Consider the following 14,012-nt stretch of genomic DNA (forward strand, 5'->3'; position numbering starts at 1 on the left):
TCATCTAACCATGATCCGCACCAGCAAAAACATGGTCAGACATCGCAATAGATTTCATTACCCACTTACCCCCATCGAGTGGGAAAACTTAAGTTCCTGGAGGTTAACCACCTCGAAGACGGTTCTATCATTAACCGATTTAATTAATCAAGACAAACAAATCAGAGAAGCCCATAAAAGTCGAAAGCGTAGTTGCTTCAATTTCTGACGAGTTTTACCCACCTCACTTGCCGTTTCCCCCTCCTGAACGCGTAGTAAAAAAAATGAGTTTTTTAATCTTTTTCAATTTTTTAATCTCCGTTTTCTTCTCGAGTAAGTCAAGTCTGATATATACATGTACCATGGTAAATGCAAAACTGGGAGGTAAGAAGGGATCTGTGAAGAAGAAGAAGAAGAATGAAGGGAAGTTATGATTACTACAAAGTGTTGGGCTTTAATCGGAAGTTCAAGATTACTGAACGGCGGCCACCGCCGGACGTGATCGAAGCATTTAGTTTGTGCACAAACCGAGAGTCAGAGATGTCGCCGGATCAGTTCCGGCGGTTCTTGATCGAGTTTCAGGGAGAAGACGAGGTCGCGATCGATGATGCGAAGCTGAAAATGGATCAAGTGCTGCTCCACTTCCGACCCAACTTTACACGCTGCTCTTTCACTGTTGATGATTTCTTCAAATACCTGTTCCTCGATGACCTCAATGGACCCATCACATCTCAGGTTTGCGAAAAGATTTATACGTTTTATGCGATTTTTAGTAATTCAAGAACCCACTTTGTCCTTTTTGAATCAATTGTTATTCAGTTCACTAGTAGATGAGATTTGAAAATCAGCCAATTTCATTTCAACTAAAAATTTATGGTCATATTACAATCTTGGACCATGATCGGATATTTTTAGGTTTTAACACGCATTGTTTCAGGTACACCATGATATGACTGCACCCTTGCAACATTACTTCATATATACAGGCCACAACTCCTACCTTACAGGAAATCAGCTCAACAGCGATTGTAGTGATGTACCAATCATAAAAGCTCTTAGAAGAGGTGTGAGGGTGATAGAGCTCGATTTATGGCCAAATAGTTCAAAAGACGGAATTCATGTTCTTCATGGGAGGACTATGACAACTCCGGTAGATCTATACAAATGTTTGAAGTCCATCCATGAGCATGCTTTTGTGAGTTCTCCTTATCCAGTAATCATAACTTTAGAAGATCATCTTACACCGGATCTTCAGGCTAAAGTTGCAGAGGTTAGATTTTTGTCTTCTTTTGATCTTTATGATGTCCTTTTTTTTATGCGTTTTAGATATTAAAAACCGTTGTGGATTTTAGATGGTGACGGAAATTTTTGGAGATGTACTTTACTGCCCCGAGGCCGGAGATAATGATGAATTCCTTTCGCCTGATGCATTAAAGCATCGTATCATTCTTTCAACAAAGCAACCAAAAGAGTACCTCGAATCTAAGCAAGATTCGAGCTCAAGTGAAGAAGATTTGTTGGTTGTGGGGAAAGCGACACCATCTGACATAAAAAACAGGACGGCAGCTGATGAAGCGGTGAGCTAATTGTTAAAGTTTTCTTCTTTATAAAAAATTCTTGATTCGATCAGGTTCTTAACAAGTCAAATCAATAGTCGTCCCGCTTTCTTGTCGTTGACTCTGAAGATGAATCTGATGAAGAAGCTGAAGATGATGAAGATGTGGAAAATAAGAAGTCTGGACAGAAAGCAGTTCTTGAGTACAAGCAACTGATAGGAATTCATGCAATAAAAGCAAAGAATGGATTAAAGAAAGCGTTAATGGTGGGATCTGGGAGAGGCAAACGTCTTAGTTTGAGTGAACAAACTCTTGAAAGAGCTGCATCTCTTTATGGAACTGATTTAGTCAGGTAACCACTAAAGCTCCCTTTTTTTAGACCCATACAATTTGTTGTGGGGTGGTGGTCTATTGGGACTGTGTATCGATGCTTTTGGGGTAAGGTGGTGTAGGTTACCTTAGGGTCGCTCAAAGAATAACCATCCCTTTTTGCAGAACATAATCTCAAGGTTGTTGGAATCTTATATATAGAATTGTTTTTTGCTTTGCAAGATCGTGATCCTAAAATCCTATCAAAAGCATTTTAAAACATAAAAAATAGTTTGACGATAAACAAATTAAAAAATTGTTAACAATGAATAGTTTAAAACATAAAAAAAAAAAATACATATCCAATACATCATTTAACGATAAACAAATTAAAATTGATATTTTACGTAGTTAGTGTAACATTGTGATTTTTCACCCAAATAACTTTTTAATTTTTAAAACACTTATTTAACAGAATACGTTAGCGGAAGTCTTATTTAAAATTTTATGAAAACATCACCAATATTACTTTTATTACCAAAAACATCAATCATCATCATTAAAACTCATAAACCAAAACAAACCAAGTTCATAAAACAAGTCTTATGAAAACTCAAGGAAATGTCCAAATGGTATCATCACTAAAATAATACTAGAAGTAACTACCCATGAGACCCATCTTCACCAAGTCATCGGACTATGTTATTTGTACCAATGCAAGGCAAATAAAAAGCAGAGAAACAAGAGAAACAAGTGTCAACATATGCTAAGTGAGCTAATCATAAGTACAATGTTATGGTATGCACATATCCAAATAGGTCAAACAAAACATCATATAAACATGCATTCATACATCACATAGCATGGCATAACAAACATCACATAACCAACACAATTAAGCTTAATTATTATTATTCATTTTTAGAGCTTGTTCATTTAGTTACACTTCATTAATCATCTTTGTAACTAATTTTTATTACCTCATTCCTCACTATAATATTATAAAATAATATTAATCTTCATGTGCATCATTTATAATTATTTTCCTCATAATCATCTTTGTAATTGTTGTTGTAATACTTCCTGTTTATGGGTCTATATTCTCATCAGTAACCCCAAGGTAAGTATTCCAATCGCTACTAATGTGACTGACACAACCCAATGCACTAAATGAGGTGTAACTCTCACCCGTAACATTGTCTCCGGTTTGTTGTGTTCGCTACTCCGACGTTGCATATACTAGTACATGACTTGTCGTTAAGGATTGGTACGAGCATTAAGTTACACCTCCCAAATCCCACAAGGTGTTTGCGCAGATGTGATTTAATATAATACTTTAGTGAAAGTCTTATTTCAAATATTATAAAAACATCACCAATGTTACTTTTAATACCAAAAACATCATTCATCAACATTAAAACTCATAAACCAAAACAAACCAAGTTCATAAAACAAGTCTTATGAAAACTCAACGAAATGTCCAAATAGTATCATCACTAAAATAATACTAGAAGTAACTACCCATGAGATCCCATCTTCACCAAGTCATCAGACTATGCTATATGTACCAATGCAAGACAAATAACAAGCAAAGAAACAAGTGTCAGTATATGCTATGTGAGCTAATCATTAGTACAATGTTATGGAATGCACATATCCCAAATGGGTCAAACAAAACATCATATAAACATGCATTCATACACTCACATAGCATGACATAGCAAACATCACATTACCAACACAATTAAGCTTAATTATTATTATTCATCTTTAGAGCTTATTCATTTGGTTACACTTCATTAATCATCTTTGTAACTAATTGTTATTACCTCATTCCTCACTATAATATTATAAAATAATATTAATCTTCATGTGCATCATTTACAATTACTTTCCTCTTAATCATCTTTATAATTGTTGTTGTAATACTTCCTATTTATGGGTCTATATTCTCATCAATAACCCCAAGGTAAGTATCCCATTCGCTACTAACGTGACCGGCATGACCCATTGCACTAAATGAGGCGTGACTCTCACCTGTAACATTTCCCCCGGTTTGCTGCGTTTTCTACTCCAACGTTGCATATACTAGTACATGCCTTGTCGTTAAGGATTGGTACGAGGGGTGCCAATTCCATCAAGTTACACCTCCCCAATCCCACATGATGTTTGCGTAGGCGTTCCATTAATTGTCAATGGCATAATGAATTGAAAGGGTAACAGACTTTCGATTTTGTTCACATTTAGTCACTAAACTTTTTTTCATTATCTATTTGTCACTGAACTATTGAAATTGTTCATATTTTACCCTTATGACCGGGAACAATGTAAAATGTGAACAGTTTCAATAGTTCAATGACAAATACAGAATGAAAAATAGTTTAGTGACTAAATGTGAATAAAGTTGAAAATTCGTTTCCCTCTAGAAAAAGTACAATTACTAAATGTGAACAAACTTCCTCTTGTATTATGTTTTAGCAAATTATTTATTTTTTGTTAAATTCTAGCAACATTTTTTGATGAAGAAATCTATGAAATAAAAAAACAAAAACAAAACCCCGAAAAATATATTAGAAAAACAAAAAACTGAAACCGAAATAGAAAACCAATGGTTTGGTATTTTCCAAAATAAAAAATCAAATTTTCCAATCTGATTTTGGTTTAACAAAAAAAAATCATTCTCACCCATAGCTCCGTTTTAATTGTTGAATATATAACTATTTTTTTCCTAATATATATATATATATATATATATATATATATATATATATATATATATATATTTGTAAAGGTAATATGGATGGGTTGGTTTGGGCGCAACACTTCATAAAACATGTTAATGGTTTACTTAACTCTATATGTCTAGTTAAATAATCATAAATTTCAATAATTATTCAAACTTTTTAAGAAAATACAATCTCAAATATAAATCAATTATCCAGGTAAATTAAAAATGTCTAAATTCTAAACAACTTGACTTTCATTTTTTATATCCTTTTTAATAGTAAATATACTAATATGATGTATGTCAATACATGGAGTATAACAACATATATAATGGATCAATGTATGTATGCATTCTTTTATAAACAACGTATATGGTTTAATGTATGTCAAATTATGTGTTGCATTATTTTATAACATATAATATTAGGATAATTTTTATACATATAATATTGCATAGTTTTATAACATAAGACTTATACATATAATATTAATTTCGTTTTTCATTTTTTTATACCTTTTTCGGGGTTTTGTTTTTTTTTATTTCACAGATTTCTTCATCAATAAATGTTGTTAAAATTTAACAAAAATTCATAATTTGCTAAACCATAATACAAAAGGAGTATGTTTTCGCATTTAGTCATTGAACTTTTATTAGAGGGAAACAAACATTCAACTTTGTTCACATTTAGTCACTAAACTTTTTTTCATTATGTATTTGTCACTGAACTATTAAAATTGTTCACATTTTACCCTATTACCGGTCATAAGAGTAAAATATGAACAATTTCAATAGTTCAGTGGCAAATAGATAATGAAAAAAAAATTAGTAACTAAATGTGAACAAAATCGAAAGTTTGTTACCCTTTCAAGTCATTATCCCATCGTCAACACCACTCCACTCCTAGAAACCATGGACCATGTCCTGAGTGGTTGTCTAGAAAAACCATTTGGCATCAAAGTTGGCTTAATTCTCCCCACTAGTGTATTCCTTTTCTAAATAATTAGTTATTAGTTCATCTTTAAGTGTTTACACAAATGACATCCATAAGTATTCTTGTATAATAATTATCATCTTTTTATAGCATATTACTTCCCAAATTAGTTCTGATGTAAACATGTAAACAAGTGAATACAAGTTGAACATTTTACATCACATATAAGTTCATGCATATATCATCATTATCGCATGACAACATCACTAGTATGCTTTGTCCTAATCATCATAGACAAGTATTTCCAAGAAAGCAAGGCATGTATCCATCACATATAATCATCACAAAACACTCTTTCTATCATGGCCCTAACACACCACTCACATCAGAAGATTAAGAATCTAGCATTTAACATCATAAGTTCTCATAAAAATAAAGGAACATAGCAACCCAAATACATATCACACATAATAGGAGTACATGCCACTTAAATAGCCTATGTTCATTCAAATCCATCTAAGATATGAAATTCCCTAACAAAGTACTTTCAAATCCATCATAAGTTCTCATACAAATAAAGGAACATAGCAACCCAAATACATATCACATGTAATAAGGGCACATGCAACCTAAATAGCCTAGGTTCATTCAAATCCATCTAAGATATGGAATTCCCTAACATAGTACTTTGAAATCCATAAGATTAACTCACGTTTGCTTAAAACGTGTCATCTCTACTCTTCAACTCTTGTAGAAACTGAGATATCAAGCCTTCCCCTAGTGAAACACAAATAAATATATTACTAGAAGTTTTACATAAGCAAATAATAGCATTTTACTACCTAAACACGCAAATTAGTCATTTGGCCAAATTTTCAGATTTTGACCTGAAATAGTAGCCTATTCAAAGACACTTTAGTGCCACTTAAACCTGTAAAAAGTTCAACTTTATTCCATATTCAGGTATTTCATATTTTCAGCTTTAAAATTACTACCCGCATAGGTCCAATCGATTTTTCTATAATTTTCTATGAATTTTACAAAACCGCATATCCGTGCAGCTAATTTTCGACCGGTCAGTGAAAATGAAGATTTTCACCTTGGTTAGCAACAATATCAGGACCTGGGAAAAATCATGGAAAAACTAGACTCAAAATGAAAATTTTGAGAGTTTACGGATCATTAATCCAACTCCAGATTATTTTTCTAGATTTTTTTCAAAACAGTTGAAGAATGGGAATTTTTCTGAATTTCCAAGCTTTGAATTTCTAGGACTTTTTGACCACTTAACCCAATAAGTCATAACCAAAAGCACCCACAAAGATAAAAATTGAGTTCTTAATAGTAGCAACTTGTCAAGAAACATTAATAGCAATTCCATCCTCATACCAAGGTTCAAATTAGTAATTAATAAGGACTCCAAAACATGGAGTAATGCATGAACATGAACTAAAAATTCTTGAGGGTGTTCATAACCAAGTTTTGACAGCAATTAGTCATCATAAACACCCAATAGAAGTGAAATTATATCATTTGAACTTTAAAATGTTTCTAGGAATAAGAAGGTGAGATATGAACATCAATTTGGAAGAGAATTGACAACAACAATCTTCAATTGACAAATAGCTTGATATATAAAGACAACCAAAGAGATTAGAAGAAAATCTTACCAATATTGGCCAAAAATCGCAGCCTAAGATCACCACACAAATCGAATATAGAAATATTTTCTTCCTCCCCCTTTTCTTCTCGGTCACTTTTTCTTCCCACCCTCCAAGGCCGATCGACTTTTTTTTTCCTTTCTCACTGATTTCGTCACACACACGCAAGGAATAAAAGATCCCAAGCACCGATCGATTACACCAGGGGATAAATGGGATTGTGAAAAAAACATACGAACCTTAAATCACAATAAAACCAGTCGATTCCTCTATCATGGGGGTTATACCTGAATTTTGCATTCTAGTCCATTAATTATCCATATTGAACCCAATTTACCCTAACCCTAATAAGTTAACAATTCAAGTTTCTTTTGATGACACATTGGCCCCTCAATTCATATAAAACCTTTCAATGACTAGAAATTATCCTAAGTACCCCTCACAATAAACTTTTCATATAAAACCTTTCAATGACTAGAAATTATCCCAAGTACCCCTCGCAATAAACTTTAGGTTTAAAATGCACATCTTTTATTTTAACTTATTGAATTTACTAGTTATAAGACCCATGTATTACATCGGTTAATTTAAAAAAAATAAAATATAAATGTCAAAATATTTGAGAACTTTGAATTTAGAAAAAAAAATAAGAAAAATAATGAATTATTATAATGAAAATGTTTTTTATCTTTTAAATTTAAACAAATAATTTAAATAAAGAAAATAAACTAATGAGTTTTAATTTATGGAATTTTGAAATTAAAAAGTAAGTTTATTAATGAAATTGATATCAATTTATTACTACATTTATTGTAATTTTTATATTAAAATATTATGTGGAATTTAATAAAATTGACAAACTCATAAAATGACATATGGAAAAAAAAATTAATTCAAAATAACCACAAAATGACATTTGGCAAATTGAATTAGAGTGTGACAAGTGGCAAAAAAAATTTCATTTATTAGAGAGGATAATCTCAAGCACCGAAATCACTAACGAAAATTAATATTCAAGTAACGGAAACTAACTTTGTTGACGAAGGGAAATTTTTAAGTCGTTACAGTTAGCCCTAGAAAAAATATTAGATTTAAAAAAAATAATAGTAACGATCCTAGTAAAGATCAGGATCGATTTACTTATGTATGATCAGGATGACGATTTTAACAACCTTGCATATTTTTATAGTTTCTAAATTTGGTTTATGTTCTATATAGGTTTACTCAAAAGAATATTCTTAGGGTTTTCCCTAAAGGAACACGGGTTACCTCAACGAATTTTAGACCACTTGAGGCATGGATGCATGGTGCTCAGATGGTCGCGTTCAATATGCAGGTGAGATTTGAAGTGGAATGGAATCTTTTTGACATTTTGTTGGATTGATATAGGCCCAGAACAAGACATAAAAGGTTTTATAGCATTTGATATGCATTTGGTGCCAGTGCCAATGGGACCAACCTAAAAACTTGGAACATGAACTCACTCTCAATCTCTTGTGTAAGCAAAAGATGTGCCTGATAATTGAAAATAGCCCTACAAGGCTTGTCCATGATAAGGCTTTGGCCCGACTAGTAACACATATATTTATGCATAGGGTTATGACAAATCACTTTGGATGATGCATGGAATGTTTCGTTCCAATGGAGGGTGTGGTTATGTTAAGAAACCTGATTTTCTGATAGGTAGGGATCCTAATGACGAGGTGTTCGATCCAAAAGCAACATTAGAAGTGAAGAAAATTTTGAGGGTCAGTCTATCTATTCTTGAAAATTTTTGTGTTGCATTGAATTAATTTAAGACCTATTTCTTTTTCAGGTGAAAGTATATATGGGTGATGGGTGGCGCATGGATTTTAGCCAAACTCATTTTGATGCATTCTCCCCACCGGATTTCTACACAAAGGTTAGTTACTTGTTGTAAGGTATTAGGCCTTGTACTTTGAAAATTTCTACTCACTTGATTATAGCAACGGGTTGGTGGATTTTACAAAGTAGAATGTTGTAAGGGGGAGAAATGAAAGTTGAATGCAATGAACAAATTAATGAAAGTATGTTGCTAGTTCGTTGAACTAATCGTGAATAATAATAATAATAATAATAATAATAATAATAATAATAATAATAATATGCTTCCAAGGTAAGTGGATGTATCTGATAAAAAGAATATTGATTTGGACAGATGTATATGGTTGGAGTCCCGACGGATGACACTAAGAAAAAGACGAGAATAATCAAAGATGATTGGATACCGATTTGGGATGAAGAGTTTACATTCCCATTAACAGTCCTTGAGTTGGCTTTATTGAAGATTGTTGTACGAGACTATAATGTATCTGAGAAAGATGACTTTGGTGGTCAAACATGTTTGCCCGTGTCAGAAATTAAAACTGGGATTCGAACAGTTCCACTCCATAACAAGAAAGGGAAGAAATTTGAACATGTCAAGCTTCTTATGCGATTTCACTTCGAATAAAGGATTTCATCATATAAAATACATTTACATGTTGTCCAATGCATTGTATTTTATTTTCTTAAAGGATTTGGATTTGATCTTGTAACAAACAAAACTTGATCGTTGACTACATTTTTTAGTATTTTACCACTTTAAAATGTGTGTCCACTTATCTTATCTTAATATTAACTATATATATATATATATATATATATATATATATATATATATATATATAGAGAGAGAGAGAGAGAGAGAGAGAGAGAGAGAGAGAGGTGTAAATGAGAACAAATATATGTTTTGAGAACTTGAGAACAAATCTTAGTCATTAATCCTTTAATAAAAATGTGTGTTCTATTTTTTTATTAGATAGGGGTATTTTTGTCAATTGAGTTTTTATATACAAAATCATATCAGCCTTTAGTATATTTTCTCCTCTATGATCGAATTTTCTCCTCTTTCGTCCTATTTTCAAGATTTTAGTGATTGCTTCCAATTTTAACCGATCCACACCTAAAATCGGAACTTGATTTAGATATTCTTTGTCGATTCATATAAAGGTAAGTAAATAATCAAGATTGCTCCATTTCTCTTTTTTTCTCTTTTTTTTCGTTCGTTGTTTGTTCGACGTTGATTTTGATCGTTATTTGCGATTTTCATTAATTTGGTTCAATAAATTTCTCAAATGGTTTTTTTTGTTTGTCATTTGTCAAATTTATATGAAAATTACAAGTTTTGAAATATTAAAACAAATCAGGTTCCAATTCTTAATAATTTGTTCTTCTGATTTTATATTCTCTTAACTGTTTCTGCAATAATGTTGTGTGTTTTATTTGTTTTTGGTTGTTAATCATAGGTTTTTTGTTTAAATATGTCGTTTTCAAGTGATAATCATGGTAATGAATTTGATTTCTTTTTACATGAAGATGAAATGTTTTGATTCGACATTTTAAGATTATGATGAAGATAATGAATATTTGAATCATCAGAATCAATGTTCAGGTAAATGTTGTTTTAATTCTCTTTTAATCATTTGTGATTTGATAATAATTCATTATTTTTATTTTTTTGTAATAGAAGTAAATATTCGTTTAGTCACATGTGATTAATAAGTTCTTTTTGTTATTCACATGTGATTTTGTATGTGTTTATTTATACTCGGTAATTCACAATATGATTGTTTGATATATATATATATATATATATATATATATATATATATATATATATATATATATATCATATGATTGTTTTGATATATTCACATGTTGATATAATCATATATGAATATAGATAAATATATCATTATTCATATTTGAATTATATATATCTTAATACTTGTTTTATATGTTAATGTACGTGTTCTGATGATCTTATTATTTATAACAGATAAGAGTTCAACAAATGAGTCAGGATCTACCAGTGTGATGAGTATAGATGGTGTACAACATACTTATAAGTGCGATGTTCCACATAAGTTTAAACCTAATGCTCTTATTAGTTTAAATTTGATATAAGAATGAGGTTCAAGTCTTTTCCTTCTGCAATTGAAATGTACAGAACTTATGCAGCTATGGCAGGTTTTGATGTGCGATTGTGTAAATAGAGAAAAGTAGGTGACTATATTAAATACAAATATGTAGTTTACAATAGGAATGGAAAGCCTCCAATAAAATATCTTGATGGTATGAATAAGCGGAATTCAAAGTACAAGGCTACAGGTTGTCAAGCAAATATCATATTTCATCCTGTTAAGGGAACTACTGATTTCATGATTTACAAGTTTGTAGAATTGCATAATCATGAGTTTGTGAATCCTTATCATTTAAGGATATCACGGAAACTTTCTTATTCTGACAAAGAGCTTATAATTCGTGCATCTACAGTAAAAATAGGCGCAACAAAGGCTTACAAGTTGAAGGCAAGCTTGAAAGGTGGTTTTGAACATGTGAAGGGCAAGGTTACTGATTATAAAATTCTCAAAAGAGATGTGGGTGGCATCGTTAGTTACAAAGATGCTCAACTTGTAGTTAATAAGATTATTGAACGCAGTGATCATTATCCAAATTATTCGTTTTACTACAAATGTGATGAAAATAAAATTCTGAAATCTATGTTTCGGGCAAACGAGACGGACAAGGCATATTATAATGAATTTGGAGATGTGATTTGATTCGATGCAGTATTTCACACTAATAAGTAAGTTATCTTATCTAATTCAACTTTTGATATATTCACATATGAATATAAGTATGATATAAAGTTATATTCATATATAAATAAACATATGAATAGAATAATAATAGTATTCAATATATTATTTTATTCACATGTGAATAAAATAATTATTCATTTCTCTCTCTCTCTCTCTCTCTCTCTATATATATATATATATATATATATATATATATATATATATATATATATATATATTTGAATATAGAAAATATTCTTTTATTCATATGTGATTTATTATATAGGTATGGATTGGGAAATATATTATTTTATTCACATGTGAATAAAATAATAATTTATTTATCTCTCTCTCTATCTATCTTTACTATCTTATAAAAGAAATCTCACTATTTCTAAAAATAGATTGAATATAATAATATTATTTTTTTAAGACGTTCAAATCATTAAGCTAATAGTACAAGTAGTCATCAATAAAATAATATTAAATTTTAACCTGTGTTTTGAATCCTTATATTTCTCAACAAATTCTATCTCCTTCCCTGAATTTCGGATAATTCAAAATTTGAAACCACCAGAAAATACATGTTGATTCAAATATCCCTCCTGCAGATGGCTCTTTCTTACATCCCCTGCTATAAAGCCTACCGTGAATCTATTATTAATGGAGGTTTTGCAACATTTTGCAAAGTATTGCATGTTATATTTTTGATGTTGAAGATCTGTAATTCTATCATAGTTAGGCAAGAATCCTATTCTTGAATCCTTTTTTCTCTCTCTAAACACAATGATGATCTCGAATCGTTCAGGTTATCTTGCACCCCTATATTCTCACATGTCTTCACCAATAACATCAGCTACCATTGTATTCACAAGATCAACCATCATCGCTGTCAAAACCATCAGACACCACCGCATCAGGCGACTCCTTCCTATTACTTCTTATTTGTCTGTATCTTGAGTTGGAATCGCAAATCAAAATACCCAGATCTTATTTGGAGTTGTTATTTGCTACACATCAAATGATAGAGCTTCAAGATTTTGTTTACCTCTCCCCTTATTTAGACATATGATCAATTTGTATGTGATTTTTTGGTAACAGAAAGCTCGGATTTTTGTTGTTGCAAATATGTCAACAAAGTGTTTTCATTGCTCCACTTTCAGGTGACATTTTTGACCTAGACATGCTTTGATTTCAAAAAACTTGATTTTCTTTTTTTGGATCTTCTTATGGATGTGATGGTTCTGGGAATGGTAGAAAACCTCACTCTCAATCCACAGACCCTAATCTTCTCCATCTATCTGAGAATACCTTGCTTTCTATTTCCTCACTTCCTCACCTGCCTCAACTCATTGAAAATTGACCATTAGCCCACTAGAAAGTCTATACAGATCTTCTTCCCTTGATAATTAACTTTCAGACAAGTGAAACTGGTAAATCCCATTCTTAGTTTTTTTTTTGTCGCTTCAGTCCAAGAATAGGGGTTTTTATTACTTTATATTTGATCTTCTTTTATGATTAATGATATTAGGTCTTCATTGTTAATTTTATTATTATGTATGCAGAAGGCTTCTTGCTGAAGCTGCCCTAGGATATCTAGAAACTTGAAAAGAAGGTCGTATAAACCATAGTGTTGGTCATTGAAGATGAATGGATTGGAAATTTGATTAGAACTTTTGAAAGGGTTGGGCCTAACCATGTAAGGTTGCTAGAAATTCATGTGTATCTTGATCTACATATTCTTTAGGTTCGGACAAACCATTTTGTACAAGAGGCTTTATCAATAATGATATCAATATGCATAAAAAATGGATCAAGAAAATGATTTTGAGACTGGATAGGGCAAAGGCCTTATCTTAACGGGTTTTTTATTTTAATCCTTACTTGTAATTGTTTTCATCATTTTTAACTTTTTGTATTTTTATCTTATAAATATATTGGGTGAAGGCTTTATTATATCAAGTTTGTTCCTAAAAAGGTTTTTACTATGTTTCTTTAATGTGTTGGCTTTGCGGGTTCAAAGAACTCAACCAAGAGGGCCAGTTAGAGCATTTTATTATCATTAGTTTGTATATTTTGGCATCTTACTTTTGCAATAAAGAACGGTTAAACACAAGATTTGACATGATTAAGGTAGTTTGTATATTTTTCATCTTGTTTAGTCTAAAAATGAAACCTTTTTCATCATTGGTCCTTATAATA

The 14,012-nt window shown here is 31.2% G+C and overlaps 1 protein-coding gene across 1 annotated transcript; it reads left to right on the forward strand.

The window, feature by feature from the left end:
* Nucleotides 1-325: 325 nt before the first annotated feature.
* LOC145088606 (phosphoinositide phospholipase C 6-like) lies at nucleotides 326-9,758 on the forward strand. Its single transcript, XM_079026976.1, has 8 exons — nucleotides 326-714; nucleotides 917-1,249; nucleotides 1,332-1,556; nucleotides 1,634-1,887; nucleotides 8,383-8,500; nucleotides 8,760-8,912; nucleotides 8,981-9,067; nucleotides 9,344-9,758. Exons 1-8 carry the CDS (start codon nucleotides 397-399, stop codon nucleotides 9,635-9,637), a joined length of 1,782 nt encoding a protein of 593 aa, XP_078883102.1. The 5' UTR covers nucleotides 326-396; the 3' UTR covers nucleotides 9,638-9,758.
* The last annotated feature ends 4,254 nt before the right edge of the window (nucleotides 9,759-14,012 follow it).

This window comes from Lactuca serriola, chromosome 2, assembly GCF_051521515.1.
Source record: "Lactuca serriola cultivar US96UC23 chromosome 2, Lser_US96UC23_V15, whole genome shotgun sequence".
NCBI lineage: Eukaryota > Viridiplantae > Streptophyta > Magnoliopsida > Asterales > Asteraceae > Lactuca > Lactuca serriola.

Coding starts and splice junctions, on each gene's coding strand:
- LOC145088606 (XM_079026976.1), top strand. CDS start 397: ATGAAGGGAAGTTATGATTACTACAAAGTGTTGGGCTTTAATCGGAAG. Junction 8,501..8,759: donor TGGTCGCGTTCAATATGCAG/GTGAGATTTGAA, acceptor ATTTATGCATAG/GGTTATGACAAATCACTTTG. Junction 9,068..9,343: donor CACCGGATTTCTACACAAAG/GTTAGTTACTTG, acceptor TGATTTGGACAG/ATGTATATGGTTGGAGTCCC.